Below are 20,702 nucleotides of genomic sequence, written 5' to 3'. Positions count from 1 at the left end.
AGCAGCTTTCAACACCAGTGCTGGCAGAACTCCCAATTTAGGTCAAGGCAGAGCTATTACAGGGTCCAGCAATCGCCTAGGTCCCACTCCTCCCGCCTCAGTGAAAGGGTCTGGAGGCAAAAACCATCATGCTTTGCCTGGGACTTGTAAACACAGAGAATCAAAGACACCATTTTTAAAAGAAAACGATTGGAACTCTCGAAAGAGTTAAGTAAGACAACTATATATAAAAAAAAGTCTTTTCTTTAACTGAACAATAATTAAGTAGAAATGTAATTTTAAAATTCCCATTCCTAACCACAAAAACTTAACAAGAACCAGGAATAAGCTTACAAGAAATGTGCAGGACCTATTTGGCACGCAGATTCTGTTCCAATCCTTCTTCTCCCCCTCTGTTTCACCTTCCGAATGTGTCCCACGTCCTCCTAACTAAAATGAACTGAAAGGGATATGATAACACATACTTCATGAGTCCGTGGCCAGTGAGGTTCGGTGGTTGGAGCGTGGTCCCATAACCGAAAGTTTGAAGCTTCCCTCCCTCGACCCGGCTCAGTCCTGGGTTGCGGGTTCATCCCCAGTCTGGGTGCGACGCGGTTAACTCCCAGTCGGGACATGGTCATTCCCAGGTTCTGGTGCGCTGTCTCGGTCCGGGTGCAGACGGAGGCAACCGATCAATTCTTCTCTCCCACCCATGGTTCTCTCTCTCCCTTCTGCTCTCTCTCTCTCTAAAAAAGCAAATGAAAATGCCCTCAGTTAAGGATAAAAAAAAATACTTCATGCGAATAGTTTCCACTGAAGTCTCAGTAATAAGAAAACCTATTTTTGTCCCATCAGCTGAGCAAATTAAAATTCGGTTCTTCTTCAGTGGTTGCTGTTGTTTTTCATTCTAAGGTTTTGTTGTTTTTGTTTTAATTCCTATGTTAGAGTTAAGAAAACAAAAACAAAAAAACAAACAAAAAAGAAAAGAAAAGAAAAACTGTACATCCATAAATCAAAGCGAACTTTTACATATTTAGACAAAGGAGGTTAAGAGGAAAACAATTCCAAACCAGCAATGCTCTGCCTCAGGGAGAGAAACTTTTAATGTAATCCTTATGAAACTGTGTTTCTGGCAGTCTCTTCATAAATCGTGCATGTATAAGTAATTTTCAGAGATTTAAGGAAATGAACTGTTGCACAAGGGATAATGGGGTATGTTACCTTTTTTGTATTTGTTTTCTTTCTCTTTCCTTTTTAGTTTTTTATTGACTGAGTTTAGAGAGAAGAAGAGTGGGGGAGAGACAGACAGACAGACAGACAGACATCAATATGTTGGTCCACTTATTTATGCATCCATTGGTTGGTTCTTGTATGTGTTCTGACCAGAGATCAAACCCGCAACCTTGGTGTATAGAGATGATGCTCTGACCAACCCAGCTACCCAGCCAGAGACATTCTTTTATTTAGAGCCCCTGGTAGTTTACTGACTGCACCCCCAACCCCCAACCAAAAGAATAAGAAGGAGGAGGAGGATTGAGAGTGGAAAAAGGCAGAGGGGGAAGAGAAGGAAAGGAAGAGGAAGACACTGTCTTTGTTAGAAGGAGTAAAGAGAAGAACAGGTCTGATGAAGTTTGGATGCTTTAGCTGTATTTATCGTAAGTAAACTCTGTTTAAGGAACATCACCAAAATTAGGGTAAACTGCAGGTTCTTACAGAGATTCAGAGCTATATTGATTTCTGTACATATTATGAGAAAGGAATCAGTGCAGAAATTATAGAGGTGTTTCTATAATCAATGAATTTGAGGGTTTTATAGGGAAGCTTCAGGATTTAAAAATATCTGTCGATATCCCATGAATCAATGGTCATTTACAAACGTATCAGTTGGGTCCGCTGGGAAGCAGAAACTGAAATGAAGTTAAGAGTGCAAAAGGCTTGTTGAGTGGTAACATCTGTGAAGGGAAAGGAGGAAGCAGGGCGGGGCAGAGGAGCCATCAGACTGCAGAGCAGATTTGCCAGTGACTCCGCCATCCCAATGGGGAGCTCCAGATCAAAGATCGTCCGTTAGAGGAGTCCTGCATTGGGTGGAAATGGCCAGTCTTGTAGTCCACCATCTTGCTGCAGCATTGATTAGGGCCACCTTAAAAGCAGTAGGGCTATTGGCTGAAAAACTGAAGGAGACTCCGAAGGAGTTAGCAGTTGGAGGCTGCCCGCACAGTCCTCACAGTTAGGCAACAAGCCCTTTCCCGAGAGGGCATCCGAGCTCCACGGCATCTCCATGTGTGCTGTGGCAAGTTAGCACTGATGTACAAAAAAACAAATCCTGCACTCCTTCCTTACACTTTCTTATTTTTTAAAAGTGATAAGGATGTAGCTCCGAGGGATGTGGCTCAGGGGGTCAGGCATCCTCCTGCAAACTGATCGTGTTTCTATCGCATATCAATGTTTCTCTCCCTCTCTCACCCTCCCTTCCTTCTCTCTAAAAATAAATAAATAAAATCTTAAAACAACAAAAAAACATAAGGGTGTAAAACCTATAAATAATGTAAGTTTTCCAAAGATGGCAACTGACCAGTTGGCCTGACTGGCTTCATCATTTGCTGTATGTACATGGAAGAGAACAGGTACTTTGTAGGTCACATGTTTTATCTATTAAAATCTGGAGTGACTCCACTGGTTTGGACTCCACCAGCTCATATGAACTCTCAGTGGGGTAACATCCCTGATATTTGAAGAATTTTTTTCAAGAAAACATTTTTTAGTAAAATTTAGTTGGCATACAATATTACACTAGTTTCAGATATACAACATAATAATTCAACATGTGTATGTATATCTTACAAAGTGATCACTGTTATAAATCTAGTAACTATCTGTCACTATGTGAAGTCGTTACATTATTTACTACATCTCTTATGCTGTACATTACATCTCTCTTATTTATTTTATTTTTAAATACATGTTATTGATTATGCTGTTACAGTTGTCCCATTTCCCTTTATTCCCCTCTGCCCTGCATTCCTCCTCCCACCTGCATTTTCTGCCCCCCCTTAGTTCATGTACATGGGTCATACATGTAAGTTCTTTAGCTTCTACATTTTTTATATTATTCTTAACCTCCCCATGTCTGTTTTTTACCTACCATTTATGTTACTTATTTCCTGTACCTTTTCCCCCATTTCCCCCTCTTCCACCCCACTGATAACCTCCATATGATCTCCATTTCTGTGATTCTGTTCCTCTTCTAGTTGTTTGCTTAGTTTTTTGTTTTTTGTTTAGGTTTGGTTGTTGACGCTTGTGAGTTTTTTGACATTTTACTGTTCATATTTTTGATCTTCTTCTTTTTCTTAGATAAGTCCCTTGAACATTTTCTGTAATAAGGGGTTAATGATGATGAACTCCTTTAACTTGAACTTATCTGGGAGGCACTTTATCTGCCCTTCCATTCTAAATGAAAGCTTTGCTGGATGGAGTAATTGTGGGTATAGGTCTTTACCTTTCATGATTTTGAATACTTCTTTCCAGCCCCTTCTTGCCTGCAAGGTTTCTTTTGAGAAATCAGCTGATAGACTTGTGGGCACTCTTTTGTAGGTAACTGTCTCCTTTTCTCTTGCTGCTTTTAAGGTTCTCTCCTTATTTTTCATCTTAGGTAATGGAAATATGATGTTCCTTGGTGTGTGCTCCTTTGGGTCCAACTTCTTTAGAATTCTCTGGGCTTCCTTGACTTCCTGGAAGTCTATTTCTTTTGCCAGATTGGGGAAGTTCTCCTTCATTATATTTTTGCATAAGTTTTCAATGTCTTGGTCTTCCTCTTCTCCTTCTGGCACACCTATGATTTAGATGTTGGAATATTTAAAGATGTCCAGGAGGTTCCTAAGCCTCTCCTCATTTTTTTGAATTCTTGTTTCTTCATTCTTTTCTGGTCAAATGTTTATTTCTTTCTTCTGCTCCAAGCTGTTGATTTGAGTCCCAGTTTCCTTCCTGTTACTGTTGGTTCCCTGTACATTTTCCTTTATCTCACTTTTCATAACCTTCACTTTTCTCTCTATTTTTTAACCATACTCAACCATTTCTGTGAGCATCCTAATTACCAGTGTTTTGAACTCTGCATCTGATAGATTGGCTATTTCTTCATCACTTAATTATATTTTATCTGGAGCTTTGAGCTGTTCTTTCATTTGTGCCATGTTTTGTTTTTTTTTTTTGTCATGGCACCCTGTTACATAGTGAGGGGCAGAGACTTAGGTGTTCGCCAGGACCGGGCAACCCACCACCTAGTTGTGGCACTGTATGTGGGGGAGGGGGCCGAGTGGGAACAAATGCTGCTTGCTTGGCTCTGGGTAGATTTCAGTCACTTCCTCTGCCACCCACAATCAAATTAGGGCCCTTCTGGTGCTGACTCCTGGGTGGGCAAGTTTGTGTACATTTTAGGATCCTGTGGGTCTCTCTCATGACCTCTCCTGTGAGGCTGGGAGTTTCTCCCACTGCCGTAAGCCCCACAGGTGTTTTCAGTTCATGTTTTGAGGCTTTATTTCCCAGCACTGGAACCCTGGGTTGTGAAGTCTGTCTAGCTCCCCAGTTGTTCCTCCTGGTTTATCTGCACGTGAATGTGGGACTGCCCTGGTCCCCCAGCCGCTACCTTGCTGCAAGTCCTCTCCACCTGGCTGCCCATCTCCGCCCCTCCTCTGGTCTGGATGAGTGTTTCTTCTTTAACTCCTTGGTTGTCAGATTTTCATACACTTTGGTTTTCCAGCAGTTCTAGTTGGTTTTTGTTTATAAATTTGTTGTTGTCCTTTTGGTTATGCAGGGAAGCACAGTGTGTCTACTTATACCTCCATCTTGGCCAGTAGTCCGATATCTGAAGAATTGATAGCAGATATATTGTGGAATAAATTTATCTGTTGTGATTTAGCTATATGCTTTATAGAATGAACATGGAATAAAACAGTAGTATAAAAAAGATCACTAGTTTTATATAGTTCAGGAGACATTACCACTTCAAAGCACGAGGTATATCTTCAGAAGAACTCAAAATACTGTTTTAGAGTCCTTATAGATACTAATATAATATAAATAATAATAGAAATTGTCTGTCAGGTAAATACAATTTTCTCCTTTGGCTTATTATTACTCTATCACTCCAAAGGAGCACCCTAAAATATATTAGAAAGATTAAGTAATTAGCTTCCTAGTCTGTCAATAATTATCAAAATCACAAATGTACTTTGCCTTTGACCCAAGAATCCTCTTGAGGGAATTTATCCTCAGATATACTTAAATACAAGGAAAACCACTTCATTCATTGCAGCACTGTTTGTAATTAGAGATTAGGGAAAAAAATGTCTTTCAAAAGAAAACTGGTAAACTATTGTACATCCATGTAATAGAATTCTATGTAACTATAAAAACATGACTGTGAGTGGGAGATGAAGCTTCTTTTGGGGGTAATGAAAATATTCCAAAAATGACTGTGATCATTGCACAACTCCGAATACAGTCAAAACCACTGATTTGAACAATTTAAATAGATTAATTGTACAGTATGTGAATTTTATCTCAATAAGCTGTTTTTTTAAAATAACATGTATTTGTACACATTACTAATTAATTACAAAGGGTAAAAATAACTTTATGTTGTAGAAACTTGGAAGATTTCACCTTAAACAAGTAATCAAATTTAGTGTCAGTAATGATAGGACAAACTGTCATTGTGTCCCCTCAATATTATATTCTCTGAAGGACATAGCACTTATACACTGTTTCTGTGGAAAATGCCAAAAACTTTTTTAAAAAAAAAGCAAAACCTGAATCTTATCATGGGAGAACTTTAGACAAACCCAAATTGAGGGACATTATAAAACAGAATGGCCTGTCATTTAAAGAAATGTCAACAGCATGAAAGACAAAGACAGGCTGAGGAACTGTTTTAGATTAAAGGAGACTACACAGACATGAAAACTAAACACAGTACATGATCCTGCTTTGGATTCTACACCAGGAAACACAATCTGTATAAAGAACATTGTTGAGACGATTGGTGAAATTTGAATAAGGTCTGTAGATTATATTAGAGTACTGTACCAATGTTAGCTTTCTGAACTTAATCATTTTACTATGACTATGTGAATGAAAGCCCTCTTTCTTAGGAAATGCATACTGATTCACTGAAATGTTTGGGGTGAAAGGGGATGATATGTGTCAGTTGCTTTCAAGTAATTCTAAAGAAATATACACAAATATGCATGTGCATATGTATGTAGAGATAAGGACAGAGACAGAGAGGAAATGGTACAGTGAATGTGGCAAAATGTTAAAAATTGGAAAGTCTGCATGAAAGATGTACGGGAATCTTTGTGTGCTTTTGAAACTTTTCTGTTAAACATTATCATTGTTTTTGCATTTGGAAACTCTGGAGGAATATATTTTTTAAAGTAATAAAAGTTGTTACATTAGGGCCACAATTTTCAATCTTTTTCATCTTATGGTACACATGAACTAATTGCTAAACTTGTACAGCACACCAAAATTTATACTGCATTTTTTGCCAGTATGACAAAAAATAGGTATAATTTTGATTCAGTTACACTGGATGGCTATTGATGTATTATTAGTTATCGTCATTTCTTTTTTATTTGGTGATCTAGGGAAGAGGCAAGTGTTTTTGACTAAGTAGTCAGATATTGCATGTTTTAAAAATTCTTGTGGTATATTGGATGAAAATCACTGCATTAGAGAATAGGGTATAAACACTATCACTGGTGGGAAGAGTAAAAACACACTTTTGAGTCATGTGAATATATTACTTATTGGAAAATTTAAGTGCCAAATTCTTTTTTAAGTTAACCTTTGAGTATCTTTGAATTACATATCATATAGTTCCTCATATTCAGATATTAAGTTCCTTATATAGTAGGTGCTTGACTGATGAGGTTACTTCCTCTGGACACAAATTATACAAGTTGGTATAATAAATATTAAATAATTTGCTTAAGGCAACAAAGAGCAATGAAGGGCTTGAGCTGACTGAACTGAGTTGCCTCTCTAACTCTCCATAACTGAGACCAAGAAGCTTGGGAAACTTTAGCCTTTAGATGCTGGAGAGAAGAGAAACTGGCAGTCAGTACAGATGCTTCATATGGTTTGTCTACTTGTGTTTACTTCTAGCCTCTTCCATCTCTGGCCTGTAATTAAGAGCAGGTAGATTCTATTTCTTAAGTTCATTTCTGAGACTGTCAACTGTGGTACTGAATTGTCTATGAATTCACTTCGTTCTATGTGGGGGAGCTCTACCCACAGAGCTCCCCCAGATGCTGCTGATGAGAATAAATCTACCAAGACATGATCTGCTTGGGGAGAAAGAGCTGACCAATCTTTCAGAAGAGAAGGGCCTTGAGCCTCTCTCTCAACGGGCTTTTGTTGAGTTTAACTTGCATAGGGATACATATCAAAGAAAGAAGGTATGGTTTACAGATAATATTTCTGGGATCATGGAGGTCCTCTTGAGTCAGGGTCTGGTAGACAGGGCGACGCCAATTGGTCATAAAACCTTGGGAAACAAACTCATTTTGTGCTTGGACCTTTGACTTTTAAATTGAGGACATTCTTAGCAAAGCAGGTTTCACACCATTGCATGCATTCTTTCCAGGTCTGATTGCCTCTGGGAACTGCCTGTTCCAGTACAGGGCTGTATCCCCCTCCGGCACTGTCTGGCAGGCCTGAATCAGAGGAGGGAAGCAAGGCAGCCAAGAGATTAGGAGACTTTTTACAGATAGAATAAGGATCCATGTTATGACAAAGCCAAGGCGTGAGGGTCTTTTATCCCTCCTCCACAGTCCCCCAAGTCCTTACCTGATCTTGGGTTTCCCTGAAGCCTGGCAGTAGCTTCTCCCAGAATGAGAGGTTCAAGAGAGAAAGACTCTAAAGTCACAATGTCTTTTAAAAGTTAGCCTCAGAACTTGAACAACAATTAAATTTTTAAAAAAGTTAGCCTCAGAAACCACATATATAATTTCTGCAATACCCTATTTTGTGGATTGATGATTGAATACGATTGTTTATTTAGTGTGGGAGTGGCATCCGTGCTAGGGCAGGAGCACCAGGAGGTGAAGCTCACGGTGCCATCTTGAAGGCTGGATATCACCATAAATACCACACAACTCAGTTCTATTTTGTTTTTTGCTCTTTATATAATGAATTATTTAGTGGCTAGTTTCCATGTCTTGCTCAATATTCTTTCCTACCCCCCACCCTTTGAAGTTCTCAAGGCACATTTCCATATTGTCAGTGTTATTTTTGAAAGATTCATTTATGTTGAGGTGTCTTAGTTCATTTGGGCTGTCATAACAAAATACTATAGACTGGGTGGTCTATAAAGAACAGAAATTTATTTATCACAATTCTCGAACTTGGGAAATCCAAGATCAAGTTACCAGCAGGTTCTGTCTGCTTCTTGGTTCACAGATAACTGTCTTCTCACTTGTCTTGACAGGGTAGAAGGTTTTAAAGATTTTATTTATTTATTTTCAGAGAGAGGGAAGGGAGAGAAACATCAATTGGTTGCCTTTTGACCACCCCTAACTGGGGACCTGGCCCTCAGCCCAGGCATATGCCCTGACTGGGGTCTAATTAGTAACTGTCTGGTTCCCAGGCCCGCGCTCAGTCCACTGAACCACACCAGCTAGGGTGAGGGATCTTTTTTATGCTGGCACTAAACCCATTCATGAGGATTCCAGCGCATGACCTAATCACTTCCCCCAAAACCCACCTCCAAATGCTAACACATTGGAGGTTATGATTCAACATATGCATGGGGGGGATATAAACATTCAGTCTATTGAACTATAGGTGACTGAAGTTCATTTTTGATACTCTATATTTTCTCACAATTTATGTACCCACCCATTCTACTCTTTATGCTATTACAAACAGTGTAGTGAGGAGTTTTCTCTGGTGTATGTATGCTTCGGGAACGTAGCTATGCTAGTTTGTACAGGACATGTCCATGTTCATCTTTTAAAGTAAAAAACCATTATTTAAAGTGATTGTACTCATCTATTTTTGCATAGCAGTGGATGAGAATTTCAATTGCTTTATATCATTGCCAAAGCTTAGTATTGTTCAATTTCTAATTTTTTGCCAATTCAATGGGCATGAAATAGTATTTCAATGTGGTTTTAAGATGCATTTCCCTAATTACTAATTAGGTGAACAGGTAACCATCATTATTACCTCTAAGATAAACCATCTAGTAATTCTTTCTTTTTAAACTTTTACTTATTTATTTTTAGAGAGGGGAAGGGAGGAAGAGATGGAGAGAAACATTAATGGGGGAGAGATAAATCATCGATCCATCGCCTCTTGTAGGCCTCCAACTAGAGACCGGGCCCTTAACCCTGGCATGTGACCTGACTAGGAATCAAACCAATGACCTTTGGTTCGCTCAATCCATTGAGGCACACAAGCCAGGGCCTGGATAGTAATTCTTATATGAGTTGACACTACTGTTTCTATGCCTGTTAGGCTCTGAAGTTTATGGGATAGGAATCCTAAATAGGAGCTGAGGAAGACTTCAGAGAGAACGTGGCATTTGAGCTGGGAAGACAGCATGGACAATACTTCCACAATGAGCATGTATATGGGTGGTGGAGTGAAGCTGTAATGGGTGGGATTGAAGAAAAAAACTTGTTATGGGAATTCCAGGCAGACGGAACTGCATAGGCAGGAAAGAGAGACAGTAGTTCATTTTGAGTGAGAGATATAGCTGGAAAGATAAGCAGTGGCCCGATTGTGCAAGGCCATGAATACCAAGCCGGGGACTTTGGACCTCATCCTGGGATAGCAGTGGAGGCTCTTGAACAGGATCTGAAGTTTGCTTCGGGAAGATCCCGTGGCTGCAGGCAGGCAGGGAACCCTACGGCTGCATCTGACTGCAGGGGTAATTGCGCTCCCACCTGCGTTGGGGCGGGCAGCCTGGCAAAACGCCCTCCCCACCCCCTCCCTGCTGTTGGGGTTCCGGACGCGACGCGCTCGGAACTCCTCTAGTCCTCCTGGACACGCCCCCCTCGGGCCTCCGCTACGCCGCCTAGGCCCTCGCCTCGCGCGGGCGCGTCACGTCCGCTGTGGCTCGAGGCTGGTTAAGGCCGAGGAGGGGCGCGAGCCGAAACTGCGCCTGCGTAGCAGGGTGGCAGTAGGGAGTTAATGCCCAGGGCCCTTTGGGGCTTTCGAGTCTCTATCAGCACCTTTCCGAGTCCGCGATGGTTATCTTCTCTCCCAGCACACTCATAGGTGTTTTGATTTGTCCCAAGAGGTATAGGCAAACGGCGCAGAGGCGCTCCATGCCTGCCCTGCAACACTCACTCCCCTTAGGCTTCTCAGCTAAGAAGCGTCCAGTCTCTGCAACATCCCTTCAGGTTCTTGCTCTCCGTCTGCAGCCAAAATGTCCCTACTAATGAAGGCCTGTCCCAGCCACTAAGCATGCCCATACCAGGCTGTAATTCTAGGGCATCTTTATTTACCTCTGCAGTCATATCAGAGCCTCGAGTTGAAGGGGACCTTGTAGGTCAAATCCAACCTAACCCTCCCCGACATCCCGAGTAAGTGAATGTACTTTTTTTGCACACCCCCAAAGACTGTTCATTTTCTGGAACAGCCCTATTAGGTAGTCTTCCTGGAAGTTTCCTACATTCAGCTTTTATCCTTTCAGAATTATTTATTGAGCACCTACTGTGACTCATGCAATGGAAGTTCTGGGGATACAATCATGAACTAGAGTGAACACAAAAGACAGTTGATCTCTTTGAGTTTGCATTCTACTTGGGATAGACCAACAACTAAAAAATAATGACAGGCCATGATTTATGCTACCAAGGAAATAAGACAATTATTTATGGTGGAAACATGTAAGTGGGAATGACTTAGAGTTATCAGAGAAGGCCTCTTGGAGGTGGTGACCTTTACACCCAGTCTGGTGTATAACCAGCCAAGTGAACTGTCAGGAGCAGAGTGAGTGAGTTCCAGACTGGGGTAACAGCAAAGCCCTTCAGTCAGAAATGAAGTTGGTGTTTGCTAGGAACAGAAAGCCAGTGTAATCAATGTGGTGAGCCAAGGTTGAGAACAGTGAAAAAAGATCAAGAATAAAAACAGGAGCCAAATACAGGCTTTGTGGGCCATGGTAAGAAGTTTGAAAAGAATAATGGGAAACAAAGGAGTGATCTGAAGCAGAATCTGATTTTACTTCAATTGTTTAGTACTGCACAAATATCATATGTTTCTTTTATCAGTCCTTTATATATTTGAAGATGGCTGACATGTTTTCCTCCCAGAGCCCTTCTCCTGCCCTCAACTCCTCTATAAACGATGGTTCCACAGAGGATTTATGAATGACTCCCAAAATGTCATTCTGAACACTTTGAAAACGAGGAAAAATTTTAAATGTAAATCATATGTGTACATTTTTAAAAGGAAAGGACTTTTATGAGATTCTCAAAGAGGTCTTGTAGAGATTTAAAAATACCATTTAAACGTTTCTCATCTCCGTGATCCTGGTTATTCTCTTCAATAGCAGGATACAATATCAATTTCAACTAAGGCTAGTTCTTCAAATTGTCTTCTTATCTGTGAAATGAAAACGATAGGATTGCTATGAGGATTAAATGAGATTATGCTCATAACGTGCTTAATGGTAAACCATAACCAGCCAGCCACACAGTGCCATCGTTACAAACACACACACCTGCATTCCTGGGGCAGGGGAACGATTCACAGTAGTGCTCCTTTAGCAGTCCACCGACCTTCACTAAGTGCCTATTCTGTATAGAGCTCCTGGTGAAAGAGATCTGCATTCCAAGAGTTTGTTACCTTGTTGAAAGAGTAGGTGTTAAACGAAACGTCCATGAGCGAAGTATTATGGGATTTGGAAGCTGCGGACGAAGTCTTCGGAGGTAAGTTATTGGAATTCATATTTGAAGTAAGTTTAAAAGATGAAGTGGGTATGATAGATGAACATATTGAATTTTAAATGCACACATAAAATCAATATTACACATCCACATTTTATTCTTGATGATTTGCAAAGACCGATTAGAAACATTGCAATTACTTCTATTACCCCGCAAATACTAAGCTACCTATCTTTTGTCCAGTCTGTTTACTAGGCACTGAATGCTCTGGGCAGTCCTTATCTTCCTGTTCAGAGCAAAGTACACACATACACACCCCTTTCCAAAAAGAAAAGCACTGGAGCTCTAAGAGAGCGGTGGGATCCTTCCCGGCCCAAGCACACAAAGGGGGACGTTTCATCCAAATGCCCCTGCCCCCCTTCCACCCCGAAAGCCCCACTCAGCCCACGGTTCGAGTTCTCCCAGCCCTTTTGCTCCTCCCTCGAAGCCCTTGGGGGCGGTCCACAGCCTCGCAGCGCAGCCTTGCCGCGCCTCGCACACTTGCACACTCGCACACTCTCGGTTCCCCCCGCCTTCGCTGGGGAGCCGGAAAACGCGGAGCGAACTGGCCCAGCCCTGCGGCGCATGCTCAGTAGCGAGCAGGTTCAGTTCGCTAGTAGGAAGCTCGAGCGCTACACCGGCGGCAGCCGCGGAGGCACCGGGGCAGCCAGATTCCCCACCAACGACCACCGGCCTTTCCCCTCCTTCCTAGACCCGGGCACCAGCTCCGCCCCGCTCGGGGTCGCTAGCACATCTCAGTCTCCGCTGCGCCGAACGTGCAGCCGGAGCGTCCCTCACACGCCCTCCCCCAACTGCCGGCTCCCCCGCGGGGCCAGGCCGGCCGGGAACGAAGTCCCGTTGGGCAACCGAGCAGGCGAGCGGCGGCCACAGCGGAGGGCAGCTCCGGTGGCACCGGGCGGGGGAAGGGGTGGGGGGCCCAGCCCCGGGGCGGTGGTGCGGGATGCCGCCGCCGCCTCCGGGCTGCGATCGCTCTCCGAGGCTGGTACCTGTGTCGGGTGGGTGGCCGGGCCCGGGCCTCGCCCCCCAGCCCACTCTCCAGGGCTAGCCCGGCAGCGCAGCACCCCAAGGGGGCCGGGCCGTGTGGTGGGGCCGCGGCCCTGTTCAGCGCAGCGAGCTCGCCCTCTCGCGGCTCCCGAGCCCAGCCGCCGCCGCCGCCCCCTCCCGGGCCAGAGGTACCGAGGGCACCATGCAGGCGCAGCAGCTGCCGTACGAGTTTTTCAGCGAGGAGAACGTGTCCAAGTGGCGGGGGCTGCTAGTGTCTGCGCTGAAAAAGGTGAGAGCTCGTGGGACCCGCTTCCCCACCGCAACCCTGATGAGGGCACCCGGCCGGGCTGGGGAGGCGGGGCGCGCGCGGGCCGTCTTTCTTCCCGGTCTTACAGCCTCCCAGAAAGGACGGCGCACTCGGAGCGGTTCCCCAACAATCGCTGGCCCTTGGTGTTGACATTCACCCGGTGTGTGGGAAGGCCGCAGGAAGCTAGGGAGAGTTTGTCCGAATAATACAATCACTGACAGGTTAATGCCCTCCCCCTGATTCACAGACCAGAGTTGGAGGAGCCTTAGTCTTCAGCGGAGGTCAGAGCAGGCCACTTTTCCGCCTTCTTGGTCTTACCCCGAAACTGCTGTCAGCCTCCGGTTTTAGGTGTCCAGTCTGTTCGTCTTAGTGGGCTCAAGAGTGCTCTGGCCATAATGCATGCTCTAAGTAATTGCAGGGCTCGCCTGCCAGCAGAAATATGGCCTGCTTTGCTCACCCTCTGTAATCACTGTCCACTGCCCCGAATTCCCCCACTCCGATTAACAGGGGCGGGGGCACATGCGCTTCTCTTCTTTCTAGAGTTTGAGAATCTTGGTATTATCATTCGGTTTGTGGGTTAGAAATTTTAACCTTTTGGTGTTTGTTCCAGTTTGCCACATTGTTATCTAGTCATAACACGATCTGTACTTTTTAAATGTTTTAGGAAACGTTGATACGTTTTAAAAGCTTCTAAAGCAACATTGTGACAAATATATTTAAACATCTTGAACTGGTCTGAATGAACATTAAAAATAACCAGACTATTTTTTTGTTTGCCTTTTCCCTTTTCTGTTGCTTTACTCTTTTGATCACGTTTTTAAATCCCAATTTCTTGCTGCCCAACCAGTGTTTCATGTATTCTGGTAAAAATATATTTTTACCCCTACTGAAAGTTGAGATTTTGGGTGTACTTTTTATTCTAAACATTTACCATTTAAAGAATTGGGTCTTAAAAGGTGTCTGATACTTCTCAGAAGCCAGCAACTTTTACTTTCCCTTTTGTCCTGGTTTCCCTCTCCCCCTCTTGGTGCCTTACAGTGGAAACTGTTTGGTTTGTTAGCAAAATTTGCTCATGTATATCAGATACAAATTCATGACTTTTCCTCTCAGGTGTCTGGGTGTCTGAGTAGTCACAGACACCTCTGTGATATTGTTTTTCAAAGAAAACCAAAGAGATGCTATATGTCTGAATATTTTCTTCATTAGAAATGCCATCAGGCTTTCACTCTATTTACTTTTGCTTTACCTGTACGTTTGACATCTTTACTTGTAATAAAAGGTGAGTAAGAGGTCTTAGTGATGCTAGACCTGATTGATATCCTGACCACGGTACAGAGGAGACAGAAAAATTGTTGATATACAAAAGAACTCATAAAACATACCAATTTTGGGCTATTTTGTTTGGAAGCCAGCAATGCCTACCCTAGGGGACCACCAAGATACGCTGTCAGTCGAGGGGCCTAGGAAGAAGTGAAAAGAGCATTGTAGGACTTGGCAGACCAGGTCTAACTCATCCACACTGGTGGCCACAAAAGAATCATGTCCACGGAAGAATTATGTTTGGTGGACACCATGTTATTTTAATTTTAATGTAATTAGTTGCCAATGTTTAAAAAATGGGACATATTACACAGAATCTGAATTTTGAGCTTTTCTTAAAGAATAGGAGGCTTTCTCCACTTTGGGCCTGAATTCAAGCAAGGCAGTAAACTGCTAGAGCTGTTCTTTTTGGACATAGTGTGTAGTATTTCCAGTTTACTAAAGTTCCCACCAGTTCTCTTTGGTTATTTACATAAGCCAGCTTTGACTTTAAGCAGAGATACCCTTGGAGGACAGTAGAAGTGATGGGAAGAGGTGGAAATGTTCACAATCTAGATGATATGTAAGGTTTTTCCAGTCCTTATTCAAAATATCTATGGACAATAATTCTAAGTCACCTAAGACAAGGTTGAAAGTGTATTTCACATCTGGATCTGCTCTTGGTGGCTCAAAACCTGCATTTTCATCTGCCTGCTAGACATTGGGAGTGGCTATCTCCATATCTTGAATTCTTCCTTGAGACTTACTGCATTGTTTGCAGATGGACCCAACTTGTGTTATCTTGCCTGAGCCTCTTTGGAAATGTTCTCTTCATCTGGACTGCCCTTTGCCTGGCCTAACATTGCTCATCCTTTTGGACTAATGTAACCTCGTCGTATCTTTTATCAAATCTTCAGTGCTGAGTTGGAAAGTCTGTATTTTCTTTTAGCACCCTAGCGTAGCACTTAACAATGAATTTTCGGTTTCTATATATTTGTCCCCCTACCCCTGCTCCTCCCCAACTAGATTGGAGGGTCCTTGAGAACAAGGATGACATTTTAACCCTAATTTTATCCTCCATCCATGCCGTGCCTGACACTTAATATGCACTTAAATTTGGATGAATGGATGAGTGAATACTCAAACTAAAGTCATCACCTCCATCCCTTGTACCTACCATTAAAAAAAATCTTCCTCTTAATTAATGACTTTATTTCTGTATTTTATTTGAGTGGTTCAAAACTTTGGAGTCGCCTCTGAGTTCTTTCTTTGCATTACTGCCCACATCCAGATTCACTCCCCTTTGACATGTTCTTTTGATCTATTCCCTCTTATTCAAAATGCTCTGAGTTCTTTTTCTCAGACTACTGGGGCAGCCCCTTAACTGACCCTCACCTCTCCTTTATCTACTTTTTAAATTTCAGAAGTGATAATACACTTCTGAACATGTCACCCTTTTGTTCAGAACTGTTGATGTCTTTTGAGGGCATAGGATGAAATGCATATTCTTTAGCATGAAATTGATGGTGATAGATGATATGGCTTTATCCTGCTCTTCTGACTAGGCTGTCTGCCATAATCTTTTATATTCTTTATGCTTCAGCCAGTCTGGACTACTGCTTTCCCTGAATATGCCCAGAATGTCTTGTCGTATCTACAACTCTAAGTCCTATCTTTTTTATTGCACAAATTTATGATGATGCCCATTGCAGACCAACTATTGCTCTCAGCACTAAGGATAAAAAGGTAAATGATATCATGCAGAAGTGACAAAGTTAGAACATGATGGGACGTGGCAGAGGATGAGTGTGGAGAGGAAACTGGTTGATAGAGAATTTTTTTGTATGTTAAGCTAAGGAGTTTGAATTTTATCTTGAGGAGATAGAAGTCATTGAGGAATTTTAAATAGGGGAGTAACATCAGATTTGAATTTTGGAAAATTCACTTTAATTCACTTTGGGCATGGAATAGAAAATGGATTGGAGAAGACGAGACCCTAGGTGAGGACAAGAGTTAGAAGGCTAGTTTAGTAGTCCAGGTAAGAAATGATTTGCATTTGAACTAAGAGTGCATTTGAACTAGGATGGACATGTGGGGTGAATTTTATTTGAGATGTTTAAAAGGCAGAATTGAGAGACTCGCTGAGTGATTGAGGGAAGTGGTAGGGGAGCAGAAAGAGTCTTAAGCTTTTGATTTGAGTGCCTTTAGTTAGGATAGAGAAGGTAGGAAATCCTGTTATCGGGGTGGGGACAGCAGCATAGCAGGACAAGTTGTCGACATGTTGACTTAAGAGCCCTTTCAGGTTATCCAGGTGGACTCGTCAAACTGGCAGTTGGTTGTTGGTATCTGGTGAAGCAGATTTGGGACTTCTAGGTAAAGCCATAGGAATAGATTAAGCCTGTTCTTACACAGGCTTACACATGAGTGTTCATGGCAGCTTTGTTCAGCAAAAAAGTAGAAACAACCCAAATGTTCGTCAACAGATAAACAAATACCCGAACTGTGGTATTGCCATATATCGGGATACTACTCAGAAATACAAAGAATGAGGTATTGATACACATGACAACATGGCTGAATTTCAGAATAATTAAGCCAAATGAAAAAATCCAGACTTTGAAGAAAAGTATATACTGTATAATTCTATTTATATGAAATTCTAGAAAATGAAAACTAATCTACAGTGACAAAAAGCAGGTCAGTAGTTGTTTGGAGGGGGTAGGCTTTTATATTCATTTGTCTTTATTGTGCTAATTGTTGCAGGGTTATATACATATGTTAAAATTTAACAGAGTATACAGCTTAGATACATGCAATTTATTGTATGTCAGTTGTACTTCAAAGAAGGTGTTAAAAAAAAGTAGATTAGGCCACCCACTGAAAATGATTAGAAGTAAGACCGAAATGGGGTTGACATTGGAACTGGGGGAGAGAGTGGACAGTAGTGTGGAGGGGGGAGCAGAAGGAAAGGAAATTAAGAAGGAATGACACCCTAGTGTCTGAAAAGTTGAGAAAAGAGGGAGTTTCAAGAGGAGTCATTAATGTGCCAGGCTACAGAAAAGTCAAACAAGGTACCTGAAAAGTATTAGATCTGACAGCTAAAGGGTCACTTCGTTTTAGCAGTTTCAGTACGAGGGTAGAAGATGGAAGAGCATGGAAAAAGAATAGCAAGGACAAAAGGCTTTTTTTGAGATTATTCTTTCTAGAAGCTTGGAAGAGATACTTCTGTGGCAAGAAGGGGATTCAAGATTGGGGAAGACATTTCTGTTTTTATTTGAAGGTGAGAGAAACTGGTATGTGTTAGGAGCATTGGGGGAAGGAGCTTTTAGAGAATGCTGGTGAAAGACTGAACAAGAAGATGAGCTCAGGAATGCAAACATGGAATTTGTTTTGAAGTATTTGCCGTAGTATTTTAAGTGCCTCACATACGTTCTCTAATTCTCACAGGGTACTACTATTGCCTCCATTTTACAAGAGAGGAAACTGAGGTTTAGAAAGGGCAACTTGGTTACAGAATCTGCATTTTTAAACACCATGTTATGCTACCATCCTTTCTTCTGAAATGGGTGTGAAAGAGATAAAAATGGGTTTGTAAGTCGAAAAGCACGGAGTTCATGCTAGGTAGCCTCTACTTGGATGATGAAGTGAAAGGCAAGATCCTTTACATAGAGTGCAGAAAGAGAAATGAGTAAGGAGTTTAAGAAGTGTGATTAAATTTTGGAATTGCTGCTCTGGAGTGTGCAGAAGGAGCCAACCAGTGAATTAGAAGGAACTGCTGCGCAGTGCTGAGTGTGGAGACCGTAAATTTGGAGTAGCATTTATTGGTCTGGTGGTTGTGAGCTTTTCCTCCAGCAGCACTCATTCGTTCAAGTAAATGGGTGGAGAGGGATAGCTGGGCGCAGGTGGCTGCAGCGGGGACTGAGAAGATATGTGTATTTCAGGTGATAGAGAGGAAGTGAAAGTACAAGAGAAGTAATGGAGGTGTAAATGGGGGCTCCATGGATTAAAAGTCTTGATACATTGGAAGTGGAGGGTATTGGGAACAAATAGGGAACTATAGTTAGAGGTGATGATTATTCTATTTTAGAGTTTTAAGATTCCACAGGTGAAGGAGATTAGGTAATTGGAAGCTCTGAAGTCGGTGTATTGAATGACGAGTTGCATACGTGGATGATGATGGAGTCCACGGGGATTCTGTAACACATGCGTGGAGAGGAAGACTGTGGTCCAGCAGTGGCAGAGAGGTCCAAAATCAGGGCAGGGAGGGCGCTTAACCAAGTAGTGATGAAAGTGGCAGCTCCTCCCTACTCCCCGTAATATGTTATTTATTGTGGTCATAAATGGAATAGAAAAAAAACGGCACTTCACTTTAAAATATTTTTGTCATGTGATCAAGTTTTTTATCCAACATTTTATTATGAAAAGTTTTAAATGTGCAGAAAAGTTGAAAGAATTGTAAATATCCATATACCCAGCACAAGCTTATCCATCCCTCCATCCATTTACCAATCAATCTTATGTTTTGATGTATTTCTTTTAAAAAATTTTTTGTTGTTATTCTGTTATAGTTGTCCCAGTTGCCCCCTCTTTGCCCTCCTCCACTCAGCCCAGCCTCTGCTTTCACAGTCAATCCCTACACCATGGTCCATGTCCATGGGTCATTCGCACATGTTCTTTAACTAGTCCCTTCCCCTTCTCTCCACCATTATTCCCTTTTCTCCTCCCCTCTGGCCACTGTCAATCTCTTCCATGTTTCCATGCCTCTGGTTCTGTTTTGCTTATTAGTTTATTTTATTCATTAGATTCCTCTTGTGAGTGAGATCATACAGTATTTCTCTTTTACTGACTTATTTCACTTAGCATAATATTCTCCAGTTCTATCTATGCTATCTCAAAAGGTAGTAGTTTCATCTTTTTGTCTGCTGTATAGTACTCCATTGCGTACATGTATTACAGTTTTTTGATCTCCTCATCTACTGATGAGCACTTAAGCTGTTTCCAGCACTTGGCTATTGTAAATAGTGATAAACACCCTTATAGACACAAGGGTGGGTAAGTTGGTTTGAATTGCTATTTTGGGATTCTTAGGCTATATTCCCAACAGTGGAATCACTGAGGCAAAAGGCAGTTCCATTTTTAATGTTTTTCAAGAAATTCCATATTGTTTTCCACAGTGGCTGCACCAATCTGCATTTCCACCAACAGTGCAGTAGGGTGCATTTCAAAGTAAGTTGCAAACATCAGAATACTTCACCCTTAAACATTTCAGCATGCATGTCATTAACTAGAGTTCAGAATTTATTTATGGTTCTTTTTGTTAATTGGGTAAAATGTATATGCACTGGAATATACAGATATTAATTTTGCCATTTAATGAGTTTTCAAAAAGTGAATGCAACCCAAACCTTTACCAAGATATCAAATATTACTGTCACTTGGAAAATTTCCTTTGTGTTCCTTTCAGTCATTCCCTGCCCCAACCTCCGAGAAGTAAATGCTGTTCTCATCGTTTATTATTCTACCATAGACCTATCTATTCCAGAAGGTCATATATAGAATCATACAGTGTATATTTTTGGTAAGGCTTTTGAGGTTGTGTTGATGAAGAATTCAGTTCTTTTTTCTATCATATAAATATGTCAGTTTATTTATCAAGTAGATGGTTACCTGGGAGGTTTCCAGTTTGGGGTATTATGGATAAAGCTGCCTTGAATATTCTTATGCAAGTCTGTTTCTTTTTGTAGACAGATGTTTTCATTTCTCTTGGGTACATACCAGGAGAAGAAACTACTAGACCTTTTCTCAAAGTGGCCGTACCCATTTTGCATTCCTACCAATAATGTATGAGAGTACGAATTGCTCGACATCCTTGCCAATATTTGGTGTTCCTAGCCTTTTAGTCACTGTGATAAGTGTGTAGTAGTAACTCATTGTGGTTTTAATTTGCATTATCCTGATTACAAATGACATTGAGCACTTATTCATGTTCTTTTTGACCATTTGTATATCTTCCTTTGGGCACTGTATGCATAAATATGTTGCCCACTTAAAAAATGTGGTGTGTGTTTTTTTAGTATTTCGTTGTAAGAGTATTTAGTATTGAGTTATATATCCTGAATAACTGTCTTTTATTAGGAATGTTTTATGAATTTTTTCTTCTAGCCTGTGGCTTGTCT

General features: G+C 41.7%; 1 protein-coding gene and 1 long non-coding RNA gene across 3 annotated transcripts in view; one reads left to right on the top strand and one right to left on the bottom strand.

Annotated features, from left to right (window-relative positions):
• Positions 1-417: 417 nt before the first annotated feature.
• Positions 418-12,243, bottom strand: LOC128627713 (uncharacterized). The gene is made up of 3 exons (XR_008392004.1): positions 11,711-12,243; positions 11,492-11,592; positions 418-725 (listed from the first exon to the last, which is right to left on the bottom strand). It is a non-coding gene; the product is annotated as an uncharacterized LOC128627713 (long non-coding RNA).
• Positions 12,244-13,025: 782 nt separating this feature from the next.
• SOS1 (SOS Ras/Rac guanine nucleotide exchange factor 1) overlaps positions 13,026-20,702 on the top strand; it is a 118,560-nt gene continuing 110,883 nt past the window's right edge. For both annotated transcript variants that reach the window (XM_053666857.1, XM_053666856.1), the window contains exon 1: positions 13,026-13,209. In XM_053666857.1, the coding sequence (XP_053522832.1) occupies positions 13,123-13,209 (87 nt within the window). In that variant the 5' untranslated portion in view covers positions 13,026-13,122. The remainder of the gene's footprint in view (positions 13,210-20,702) is intronic.

This window comes from Artibeus jamaicensis, unplaced genomic scaffold (assembly GCF_021234435.1).
Source record: "Artibeus jamaicensis isolate MK-2021 breed Jamaican fruit bat unplaced genomic scaffold, CSHL_Jam_final contig_465, whole genome shotgun sequence".
In the NCBI taxonomy this organism is placed as follows: domain Eukaryota; kingdom Metazoa; phylum Chordata; class Mammalia; order Chiroptera; family Phyllostomidae; genus Artibeus; species Artibeus jamaicensis.
The sequence above is the reverse complement of the archived record's forward strand: the minus strand, read 5'-3'. Positions and strand labels throughout refer to the sequence as shown.